The sequence below is a fragment of the Stylophora pistillata genome, chromosome 7 (genome assembly GCF_964205215.1).
Source record: "Stylophora pistillata chromosome 7, jaStyPist1.2, whole genome shotgun sequence".
NCBI classification, from domain to species: domain Eukaryota; kingdom Metazoa; phylum Cnidaria; class Anthozoa; order Scleractinia; family Pocilloporidae; genus Stylophora; species Stylophora pistillata.
In genome coordinates, this window is record NC_142525.1 from 16,302,316 (window position 1) to 16,314,893 (window position 12,578).

At 40.3% G+C, this 12,578-nt stretch overlaps 1 protein-coding gene across 1 annotated transcript; it reads right to left on the reverse strand.

Moving 5' to 3' along the window:
* Nucleotides 1-5,952: 5,952 nt before the first annotated feature.
* Nucleotides 5,953-9,772, reverse strand: LOC111332248 (52 kDa repressor of the inhibitor of the protein kinase-like). The gene is made up of 6 exons (XM_022937541.1): nucleotides 9,744-9,772; nucleotides 8,428-8,504; nucleotides 8,254-8,319; nucleotides 7,716-7,784; nucleotides 7,219-7,440; nucleotides 5,953-6,845 (listed from the first exon to the last, which is right to left on the reverse strand). The coding sequence occupies exons 1-6, from the start codon at nucleotides 9,770-9,772 to the stop codon at nucleotides 5,953-5,955; spliced, it is 1,356 nt and encodes a 451-aa protein (XP_022793276.1).
* Between the last annotated feature and the right edge of the window lie 2,806 nt (nucleotides 9,773-12,578).

The following is a 12,578-nucleotide window of genomic DNA, read 5'->3' on the forward strand; positions in this document are numbered from 1 at the left end:
GTTAACGGCACTTGAAAAATAATTTACAGGTCCACTTGAACGACTAATTAAGCTGATGAAATCGACCGAAAATCGAGCGAGTGACTCTTCGAAACAAATCAAGGTTTTGACCAGCGGACAACGTATGCGCATGCGAAAAGCAGGATATTGTAAACGCCAGATTTTGGAAACGCGCGAGACGCGCGTGGATTTTCTTTAGACGCGAAGTGAATTATTTAAAAAACAAGTCCGGTGACCCCACTATTTTATTTTAAAATTGGGTAGTGTGGACTAAGAGGAGAGTACTGGTAAAATTTAAAAAAATTCTCTGGACCGGATCTATAGCCACTCAAAAATTACGGTTTTTAGCAATTACATAAAATCTGCTCCAGAGATTTTTTAAACTCTCTATAATTGCTTCCACTTCCATGTAAAATTGGATAAAATTAAGAAAAATAGGGGTCACCGAGTTAATTTTTGCGCTATTAGCGTTAGAAGCTCCATGATGGCTCTTATTTACAAACCATATGCTGTTGCTATGGTAACAGCTGATGACGCCACGTGATTATGTTTTGGTTCACTGATGATTGAGCTAGTAACTGTTAGCAAGAAAGTGTAAGAAAAATTATTATTTTGTTTTATTGAATCCATCAAATGTAAAAGTGCTAGAAAACCTAAAAACTCTTGTGAGCCACCTTAAAACGAGCTCTTGGCTTCATTTGAAACAAGATACTGTAGAGTAACAGCACAAACTACGCGGAGGTGCAAAACGAAAATATGGAACAAGCCACCGATGACATTGAGCGAGTCGGCAAGTAAAAACGGCAAAAACAAGCAAAGGTTTTTTAAACATGCAAAGAGCCGACGTTAAGGAATTATAGCGTAAGCAGAGACGAAAAGCACCGAAGATGAAATGAAATGGACAGTCTGATTCTGTAAAGTTTTCACGCTTTACATCAAAGTTGTCAAGAGCTTGGAAACGGTGATAAAAAACAAACACAGCTAACACTCGTACAGTATGTATCTATTCGTGTCCAAAAACAAACAAAAAAAAAATAAACAGGAACAATGAAAAAACATATCTAAACTAACATAAGTCAAGAAAGGTGCTCAAATCATGGTGTCCGAGCGACTGCAATCTTGCAGCTGTGGTGCGACACTCAAGTTCCATCGCTACCGTCATGGCGATTCGTGGTCATTGCATTAGTTTAAGTAGGCCTCGGGAATTACATTGTTTTTTGCATGTTTCACGATCTTAGATTCTGCCGCTTCAAAATACCAAATTAAGATCAAAGAGGCATTGCATATTAAGTCGGAAAAACCTATCCTTAATCAGCAATTGAAACATCTAGAATTGTCTCTTTCCTTTTAATTGTGTTGTTCCTTGGTCTTTTAATTTATTTTTATTATTATTACATTTACTTTTTTTATTTATCTATTTATTTTTTGATCTAGTCAAGCGCGCGCTATTTACATCTTTCGCGTTTTTAACATTCAAATGTAACGTAAGCCCTGACACGTAGTTTGTAACGTACCTTAATTTAAATTCAAATGTACAACAGTTAAATGCTCATTTGCAACTGAAGATGACATGAGAATGTCGAAACATGTCTTGTAAATTTAAACTCAAAGTTGTTGTTTCTTTTTTGAGAGTTATTGTCACTCTGCTGTCTTTACGTCCTTTTTTTGCATTTTATTTCTTCGCTTACCTCTCCCTTAAGTAACGACGACTTTTTCTGGTTTTGACAAAGTCCAAAAATAAGGGTATTTAAGGTGGCTCACAATAGTTTTTAGGTTTTCTAGCACTTTTGCATTTGAGGGATTCAATAAAACAAAATAATAATTTTTCTTACACTTTCTTGGTAACAGTTATTAGTATATACTAAAACAGTGGATAGCATTGAAAGCGCTCGCTGATTGGCTAGTCAAACTCCGAATATCCTTTGCTATTTACCTCCGAGCAACTCAGGAAAAAATGGCATCCCGGTTTGCATCCGTGACAACCGAAGAAATCACTCAAATTAACTACGAAGCAGTCCCTGAAAACACAAAGAAAGCGACTAAATTTGCTTTGGCCGTGTTTAAAGGTAATGGTTTAAGTTTTTAACCCGGAGTTTATCGACAAAAAGCAATGAGAAAGGCTTTGTTTACAAATGCAAATTTCTCTTGCGTAACCTCACTTGTTTACTTGAAAATCAAAGTTGAATGATATTTTTTACAGAATGGTTTCAAGTACAGAAAGAGTTTGCAAGACCATTTGAAGATATCTCGCAACCAGAGCTGAACAAATGCCTTCAGAAATTTTGTCTGTCAGCGAGAAAACGAGACGGCAGTTTTTACAACGAAAAATCACTTACCGCGATCCGAGCCGCGTTGGATCGTCACGCGCGGGAAAATGTTAGAATCGTCGCTGGAATGTATGAATTAAAATCAATTTGTGGGGGTGTATATTATCTCACTGTTTTAGTATATACTAAAATAACTATTCACCTCAGTGTAGGTGGTTAGCAGTGGATATTTACCTCGCCGCCTCGCGGCGAATGATTAGAATGATTAGGTAAATTAAAATGTCTAGCGACTGGTTTCGATGTGTCCTTGTCATTCCTTTCCACGTCTCGAGGGTGTTCTCGGAATCAGTCACCTAGTCTTCTGCCTATTTCGCCGATGTATATCAGCATAAGCAACATATGGCAATCTGCGGTCTTTCCTTACACTCAGGTAGCACGGAAAGCCGTAAAACTCTTGAACAAAAGCTCATCTTTCAAACCGGCAGTCTAAACCCCACAGGGATCAACGAACGCTTTTCATTCCACTAATTTATTCATGTTTTTCTCGTTGCCATGCTCCCACCAATAACGTAGCTCCATTTTCTGCCTTTAAAAGCACACACAACCCACAATTCCTCAATTCGCTCCGACGAAGGGCTAACGCTCGCAACGTCAGCTTTTGTAATCATTACGGTGGCCAATTTACCATTTCAACTTTGTTGATATATCCAAACAAAAGTGTAAGTTTGGTTTGGATCTGAGCTAAGACAGGAGTGGGCCTTGAATACCATAAGCGTGTATCTTTGTCAAAAGGCGTTCATGTGGCACTGATTCAAACGCTTTTGAAAGGTCTACAGGGGGGTAGCCAGGAATTTTCAAAGGGGAAGTCACAGAGGCTACTCAGCAGATTATCATGTGTCGACATGATAATGCACGCCGTGCATGGTTTACTTAATGTTACAGATATGAATTTCATTTCACGGCCCTCCTGAGCTGGCCGATGCCTTCAACAATCACTTTTCTTCTATTGGACCCAAGCTTGCTAGCCAGATTTATTCTAATAATGGTCCATCACACCTACATTACCTTGAGGGAACTGACAAACGTTTTGAGTTAAAATGTATTAATCCTTCTAAAGTGTTCTCACTTTTGTCTAAGCTTTGTAAATCGAAAGCCACAGGCTTAGATATGATATCTTCGCGACTTCTTAGGGAGTGCGCCGATCTGATAGCTGATCCATTGTGTTCTATTTTTAATCAGTCCATCAGATCAGGTGTTTTCCCTCAGGAATGGAAATGCGCAAAGGTTATCCCACTTTTCAAAGAGGGAGATCACTCCGACTTAAACAATTATCGCCCAATTTCTATCGTCCCTATAGTAGCTAAGGTGTTTGAGCGTATCATTTACGAACAGGTTTACGGTTATCTCACTGAAAACAATTTGATTTCCAGCCAGCAATCTGGCTTTCGTTCGCTCCATTCAACTGTTACTGCCTTGTTGGAGGCCACAAACAATTGGGCCTTCAACATTGATAAAGGCAGTATAAATGCAGTTGTTTTTCTCGACCTAAAAAAGGCTTTTGATACCGTTGACCATACAATTCTTATGTCTAAATTATTCGAATATGGTATCCGCGGTATCGCTTATGAATGGTTTAGCTCATACCTAGATAATCGCCATCAACAATGTTTTGTAAATGGTTCGCTCCCAATTAGTCAAGTTCTCACTTGTGGAATTCCGCAAGGAACAATTCTAGGACCTTTGCTTTTTGTTCTATACATAAATGATCTTCCTAATTGCCTGTCTAATTCAGTTGCACGTATGTATGCCGACGATACTCACCTGACCTTTGCCAGTAACAACATAGAAATGATCAATGATGCTATGAATCACGACCTATCCAATGTTAACACATGGCTCACTGCAAACAAATTGACTCTAAATTCATCTAAAACTGAATTCATGTTAATTGGATCGCGGCAAAGGATAGGTACCTACGATACTTCCCCTAAACTAATCATAGGTGGTGACATAATTAAACAAGTTAGCTCAGTCAAATCTCTGGGTGTACATATAGACGAAAACCTTTCATGGAATATGCACATTGAAAAAATAGCCAAGAAAATCGCATCGGGCATTGGAGCAATTAAACGTTGTAGGCCTTTTGTTAATCGAACCACGCTTGAGTCCGTTTTCAATGTCTTAGTTCAACCGTACTTTAATTACTGCAGCGAGGTCTGGGGGAATTGTAACAAGGGCCTTTCGAATAAGCTCCAAAAGTTGCAAAACCGGGCTGCCCGTATTCTGACCTTCTCCAGTTATGACACAAGCGCTGATCCTCTTTTTGTGCAACTTAACTGGAGACGGTTAGATACTCAGCGACAAATACAAGTGGCCACCATGGTCTATAAATCTATACATGGTCTTGCGCCCGACTATCTTGGTTCTCTTTTCACTAAATATGATCCTCCATATAATCTAAGGAACTCTGAAAACAAACTAGCTGTTCCATTGCCCCGCACCAATTTCCTGAAAAATAGCTTTAGCTATAACGGTGCGGTTATCTGGAATAGCTTGTCCCCTGAATTGCGGCAAGCAAAATCACTTCAATCCTTCCGAAATGGTTGTCGCAATTTCTTCGTCTGAATCGACAAAACACACACGGCATCTATGTAAAGCAGAATTTCTTTATTTTTTTTTTTTCTATTTCACTTTTAAATTTTAGATCATGTTTATATAGATTAAAATAGATTGTAACTGTAATAATAGATTGTAATAATATTATCATTTTATCTGATAGATTTACCGTGTTTAAATAAAAATAAAGTTCAAAGTTCAAGTTCAAGTACAGTTTTGGGATGAGCACTGAGAGTATAGTGGGCAGGACAAGCCTACAAAATAGCTTTAGCCAGCAGTTAAGTTCCACGAAAAAACTCTATTCTATTCTCACTGCTTAACTGTCAAAATATCTTTTAGTACAAGGCGGCGTGGATGACGAGTGGAAAAAATGTCGACGATCTCATTAATGTCAATCTCTCTGCCATAGTGGATTTTTATCATCGCCAGACCTGACTGTCCCTCTGTAGTCATTGTACTTCTTAAGTAAGTCTTCAGGCGTTTTAAGGTGCTCAATGACCTTTTGCACTCCGCGGAAGTAACAGGTAAAGTGTAAAGAATGCGAAGTAGGGCATTTATGTTGGGAAAGAAAATAGGGTCGCATTCTCTAAGTGTGGCTGAGGCACTATTTGGAAGACTCGATTTATCAGCCACTTTTCACCATTTGCGACGCCAACGGACAAGCTCAACGGCAACGAGATCCAGTGATACCAAATCATCTCGATAAAACTGAATTGCTGCATCAATTGTGGCGTCACTTGAACTGACCAATACTTCAGGTACCAAACACATCAGGTTGCAGACATTCATCTGACTTTCACTAAAGTACGTGTCCAGTTGGGCTATAAAGTGGTCCATCAGTGGAATGCACAGTGAACGTTGAAAGTACTGAACAGGTGTGGCAGCTGGAACGTTCTCACGATGCTGCTGTCTGTTGGCAATTCTTGTAAGTGCGGGTTCAACATCGACGTCTTTTGCCTAGTTCAACGCTTGCTTCGTACCACCGATTGAAGTGAACCTCGATAGCTTTCAGCTCTGATTTCACAGAGTTAACTTGGGTGTAAGCCTTATAAATGTCACTGTCGCGTTTCTACAGTTGCATACTTAGTGATTTCAGAAGAGACAAACACTTCATCACTGTGTTCATCGTTACTATGAACTGGAACTGAGTTACGACTGCCAGAAAACCTTTCGCCTTTGTGCACGTTTCCTGGTCCCATCTCCAGGATCCGTACTCGTCAAGGTAGACACGCTCATTTGCCATTACTTCTAATGTCTTAACAATTGCTCTGAAGAGGCTGTCAAATACCTCGCACGCCTCATGCCTCTTTACCCAGCAGGTGTGGCAAGGACTAGTTAGGGTGGTCCGGCGTGTGTTAGGGCATATAATGTTGATAACCACCGCTAACAGCTCGTGCCTTTTCGGTGAGAACTTGATAAAATAACATATTTCATTAAGTGTTCTTATCATGTTTCGTATCATAACAATATCACAGAAATGCACAATAGCAAGATTTAGGCAGTGTGCATTACAGTGCGTATAGACTGTTTTGGAGCTCGTTTGTCTGATAAATGCTTGCGTACGTCTTGCAGCCGAGGACATACTACATGCTCCATCATATCCTTGCCCTCCGCAATTTTTCATATCTAATGACCAGGTTTGGAGCGTTTCGAGGAATGATATGGCCACAGCTTCACCTGTCGTCCGTGCTAAACTTACAAATCCAAGAAATTCTTCATGTATACTACAAGTTTCATCGACAAATCGAATTGATATGCAAAGCTGTTCAGTATTCCAAACGTCAGTTGTTTCATTGGCGAAAATTGTGAAGAAAGGTGCATACTCTGGAATTTCATTAATAATTTGGTTCCTCAAATACTCCATTGTTATCTCTATTATGTCATGCTGAATAGTAGCAGACGTATAAGTAGCATTTCTTGCGCACTCGCGTAGGTGTTTCGCAATAAACTCATCTCCTCTTTCTGCACGAAAGTCAAGAGGTGCAAGAAAATATCCTCGATTCTTGCTATTTTTATCCGTACTGGATTCCATATGACGACGAAGTGCAATATTTTGTTTTCCGCAAAATATTACACTTGATACAATGCTTCTTAGAACCTTGCGGTTGTATTCAATCTGTGCTACTCTTCAAGATTCGATAACGGACGAAATCGCTTTTTCTGGAAAGCGCATCATCTTTACAAGGTTTTCGGCCTAAAGAAGAGCGTCAGTGTGATATTTCCTTTTAGAATGCTCTTTTAATATTTCATTTGCCTTATTAAATTTTTGCAAGTCGAAACTCACAAGTGTCCCAGTGTTCGCAACGTAGGAACTTAGTGGAAACACGAGACATACTCGACAAAGGTTCCCGTCCTTGGAAGGACGGTACACTAGCCACGTATATTCTTTCAGCCAAGAGATTTGAAACGACCTGTTCTTGCCATACATTTAAGTCTTTGGGAAAACTAATTTTTCGGATAGCGTATGGTCCCTGTTTAATAGCTGAAACTATTCTTGGTCTGATAGATTTCTTTTTTTCTGCAGTTAGCAGTCCAGCAAAGTCATCTATAGCCTCAACTACAAAAGAAAGTGCAACAATTTTGAAGATGATAGTCAAGGAAATTTTTGTTATATATGTCATGGCTCCTAAATGTCAAACAGTTACAGCTTGACGCCACTGTAACCATTTCTCTATCTAACAACAACTTTATATACAAAGGATTAAATCATCAACAATAAAGAAATAACACGTGATCGTTATGGATTCCTGTGTGTTTTGTAATGCCTCGCATTTTTTAAATCTCTTGGCAACGAGAGTGACAATCAGTTCGTTCAGCACAGTCTTAGTTCACCAAACATGTTTTCTGAGTAATTCCATTCTTCTATGGTATGACAGTCTAAATTTGGTGTCATGAAAAACACTAAAAATGACAACCGTGGGAAATTTAAAATTCTAACACATGAAAGGACATCGAGATTACAACAACCATATATCTTGTATATTCGAAGACTAGGATGGCTAAGTGCATTGGCAATCAACTCCTCAGAATCGAACTGCTCGCACATAATTAAACTAAGAGTTTCCAGAGCTTACAGTGCCTCTCAAATATGCCTTTAAAATTATACCTCGTGTAGAAAGGAGGACGCCCTGTATCCTGTAATGTAAAACGGTTCCATAACATAGCAGTATGGGATAGCTAGAATATTCGCTTGCATGTACTTGACAAGCTTTGAATGACTGATGATAGCGGTAGGTATTGAAGAATTTTCAAAAAAATTTTATCTGGAAGATCCAGGAAACCTATATCGATAAAAAAAAATATCGAGTGACTATGGTATTACCTCTAGTTTTATCAAAACAACCAAAAGAAAATAACGAACTAAACTTACCAGAGGCCGTTGTTGGTGTTGGTGTCTTATCGAATATCTCCGATGTTGTATCGCCGTCTTGTACGTCTGTATTCATCGTCAGCAAGAACAAAAACAAAAGTATCAGACAGAAAGACAAAGCCTCTCCTGAATCCATACATATTCATTTTGAATGAATTTTGCATGAAACTTTACCATTGTTGGGTTTAACTCGCTTGCAAGCTGGCTCCACTTCGACACTTTCATTGACAACGTGCTCCAGTTGCTCTAGCCTGAAAAAACACACGGCAAACAAACCACTGTAATTAAATGTAGCAACTTAGATGCCGATCGTCAGAGAAGAAAGAGTTAAACCTAAATCTGATAAAGAACATTCCTTACCCCTCTTGATTTTCCTTGCACTGAAAATAGCTGAAAAGTTTCGTTTGCTTCGAGATTTCCAAGCTGAAACTGGTTATGTTAAGCAGAGACACCATCCGGGGATCGCCGACTATATATGGTTTACACAGCTGCTCTCCACGTGTATCAGCGGGCTCAGTCGTATTATCGGGGCATGAAGACCCATATTAACTAAATACAAGAGCCGTTGACGAGAATAATTTCCAAAAAAAACAAATTTTAAAAAAATTGGGCTTTTTCAACAATGGCTTTTACGGCCAGGATATTGTCATGGCGTTTTCGCCACCTGAATATTGTAGATTGTTTGCTTAAAAGAAGGCCTACCAAGGGGGGTTCATGGGCACCCCAGGAACCCCCTGGTTACGCCCTTGGTCTAAGAATATAACATCAGTTGACAAGCTTTTGTTTCTCTCACGACCGAGTCGTGAAACGAGGATAATAATTGAGAAAGACAAGATATCCCTTTCAGGAAGCCAAATTGCTCCGGAATAAAGACCTCGTTTGCAGTCCAAAAGTGGACAAACTGCTGTCCTACTATCACTTCGCACACTTTGCACACCACCGATGTCAGTAAGACTGGACGATACTTCTTTCCATTGGTTTTAGCGCCTTTCTTATGTAAAGGAGTGATGTCAGCCAATTTCCAACTGTGTGGTGACATGCCCGATATATAAGACGCATTAAAAACATCACTTTGCGAGGAAGCTAGGGTTCCAGCGCATTTCTTTAAGATCATGGGATGTATACTGTCCGGATCAGGAGATTTACGAGTTTTAACTCACTTAAAATCTTGCTAACATCGTTAGGTGAACAGTGGAGAAAACTAAGATCCTTGTCTTTGATAACTTGGTCAAATAATGGAAAGTTTTCAAGGTTTTCGGCTGTAAAAACAGAGGCAAAATATTCATCCATGTTCTCAGCAATGTCACCTTCGTTTGTAGCACAATGCCATTGTCAAGCTTTATAACAATTACATCATTGGATCCTTTGTGCCTGGAATGCATGTAATTCCAAAAAAATTTGTATTCGTTATTGTTGTGCATATCGTTAGCCAATTTATCAAGGTACTCCCAGCGTGCCTTGTTACATTCTTTCTTCAACAAATTACTTACCTTTTTGTAAGTGGACCACGATTTATCATCATTACCGATCTTGGCTTTCTTGTACAACCGCTTCTTTTTGCGCACTAGCCTAATTAACTCAGCTGAGATCCAGGGAGACCGGTGATTTTTCTTCTTTTTCTTTTTTGAAATACAGTCATCAACAGCGGTAAAAAAATAAATCGGTCCACGCACTCCAGACTTCGTTCACATCATTGGAAAGAAAGGCACAATGCCATGGAATGTGTTGAGACAATTCATTCAAATGTGACCAGTCAGCCTTGTTGAAGTCGTCAAATTTTCTTTCAGATGATTTGCGATGTAGGGCTTCAGAACTGTGAAGATAACGGAACAAGTCCCTTGATAACACTGATAGTGTGAGCAGAATCAACTCAAGAAAGCTTTATACATCTCAAAGCCACAAGTCAGGCAAGCACACTGAGTCAAAGCCTACCAAAGCATGCTTATACTGTGGGTGACTGCATGAGCTTGTGAAAGCTAAATGTGCTGCTTATGGCAAAACTTGTAATTGTTGCAAAGAAGCAAATCACACTGCTGCATGTTGTGGAAAGGCCACAAGTAACAAGTCTCCTGGACAAGGGCAGGTAAGATCTTTTCATGATGATAATGATTATGCTGCTGAAGGTCAACACTACGAGGAAATAAGTACGCGCAGTACTCACTCAAACACTTTATACTCAGTTAAGGACAGTTACAGCAGAAAATTATTTGCAACTATGTCTATCTACAACACAGATGTTAAGTTCCAGCTGGACTCAGGTGCAACCTGCAACGTCATTACCTCACAGGTCCTTCGGCGTAGCCATTGTGATGCAGAGATCACCCAAACAAGCAAAATACTCTCTATGTATAATGGTACAACCGTGAAACCCGAAGGCCATTGCAAAGTAAAGATGACAAACCCAAAGAATGGTCGCAGATATCTGGTTAATTTTGAAGTTCTACCAGGCTCCCCTACTCCAATTCTTGGAAACAAAGCTATTCAGCAAATTGTGCTGAAAAAAGGGCTAGAAGAGAACATTCAAAGTTTAAATGTAGAGCAGACAGTAGTAACCAAAGATTCGCTTTTGAAACAGTATCCGCAAGTATTTGAAGGCATTCGATGTATGCCAGGCAACTATCACCTAACTGTTGACTCATCTGTGAAGCCTGTAGTACACCCTCCACGGAGGGTAGCCCTGTCTCTGAAAGTAAAGGTAGAGGCAGAACTCCAACGACTTACTGAGTTAGAGATTATTGAGCCATTATCTAAACCTGCCCAGTGGGTTTCAAGTATGGTGACTGCACCAAAGCCAAATGGAGATATCCGAATCTGCATAGATCCAAAGGATCTAAACTGTGCTCTGCAGCGAAGCCACTGCCCGATACCAGCTATGGATGTTAGACTTCCTAGGCTAAACAAGGCCAAATTTTCTTGTACAGTTGACTTGAGGTGGGGTTTTTGGCAGGTTCGTCTGGACGATGAAAGTGCCGACTTGACGACCTTCAACACCTCTTCAGTCAAATATCGATAGCTACGGATCCCATTCGGTATATCATCTTCGCCGGAAGAATTTCAAAGGCGACGGCATGAAGCAGTCGAAGGTCTACCTGGTGTGATATCAGTGCATGATGATATCCTAACTTATGGAGAGGGTGATACAGAGCATGAAGCCGTGGTCGACCATGACAAAAACATGCGAGCTCTATCGGAAAGATGTAAAGAGCAAAACATCACACTTAATGAAGATAAGATCTAGCTCAAGAAATCTGAAGTGCGCTTCCTAGGCCATCTACTAACTGCCAATGGAGTACAGGCAGACCCTGAGAAAATTCGTGCCATTACTGAGATGCCCAAACCTACAGATATCAAAGGTGTGCAGCGATTCCTAGGCCTTGTTAACTATCTAAGTAAGTTCTTGCCCAAAGTGAGTGAAGTTTGTAAACCCCTAGGCCAATTGACATTGAAGGAAACCGAGTGGTGCTGGCTTGAGGTCCATGACAAAGTTTTCCAAGAGATCAAGCTGCTTGTCACCGATTCCCCAGTGCTGCGATACTACCAACCTGAAGAAGAACTAACCCTAAAGTGTGATGCTTCAGACAAAGGCTTGGGTGCTGCACTTCTGCAGCAAGGACAACCCATAGCTTTTGCAAGCCGGGCTTTAACAGCATGTGAGATGGAATATGTGCCGATTGAGAAAAAGCTACTGGCTGTTGTTTATGGGATGGAACGATTCCACTATTACACCTATGGTCGAAGGGTGGTAGTTAACTCTGACCACAAACCTCTGGAGTCAATTGTAAGGAAACCTCTACACATGGCACCAAAGAGACTGCAGCGAATTTTGCTTCGGCTTCATGAATATGACGTAAATCTAAGGTATCTGAGAGTGACTGAGATGTTTTTAACCGACACCTTGAGTCGTAGAGCCTACCTTACCGATGAAGCTCCGAGTGCCTTTACAGAAGAACTTACAATGATCAATGCCACTAACTTTAGATACCTAACTGCCTTGCGTCTTCAAGATATAGCTGAACACTCCAAGAAAAACCTTGCACTCTTAGAACTGGACAGAATGATTTGTAGCGGATGGCCAGCGAAGAGAGATAACGTAGAGCCATCACTAATACCATACTTCAACTTTCGTAATGAGTTCGCCGCACAACAAGGTGTTATTTACATAGTAGAAAGAGTTGTCATTCCCCTAAAACTGAGGAAAGGCATGATTAAGCTAATACACTCGTCACACATTGGCATAGAGGGGTGCCTCAGGAGGGCGCGAGTCTTTCTGTACTGGCCTGGAATGGATGCACAGGTAAAGAACTACATACAGTCCTGTAAAACAT

What these genes read in the sequence shown, in the direction of transcription:
- LOC111332248 (XM_022937541.1), bottom strand. Translation starts at nt 9,772, where the DNA reads ATGATAAATCGTGGTCCACTTACAAAAAG. An exon ending in CGTGGTCCACTTACAAAAAG is followed by an intron (nt 8,505 to 9,743) that starts GTAAGTAATTTG and finishes GTGTTTTTTCAG; the next exon opens with GCTAGAGCAACTGGAGCACG. An exon ending in TTACTCAGAAAACATGTTTG is followed by an intron (nt 7,441 to 7,715) that starts GTGAACTAAGAC and finishes TTTCTTTTGTAG; the next exon opens with TTGAGGCTATAGATGACTTT.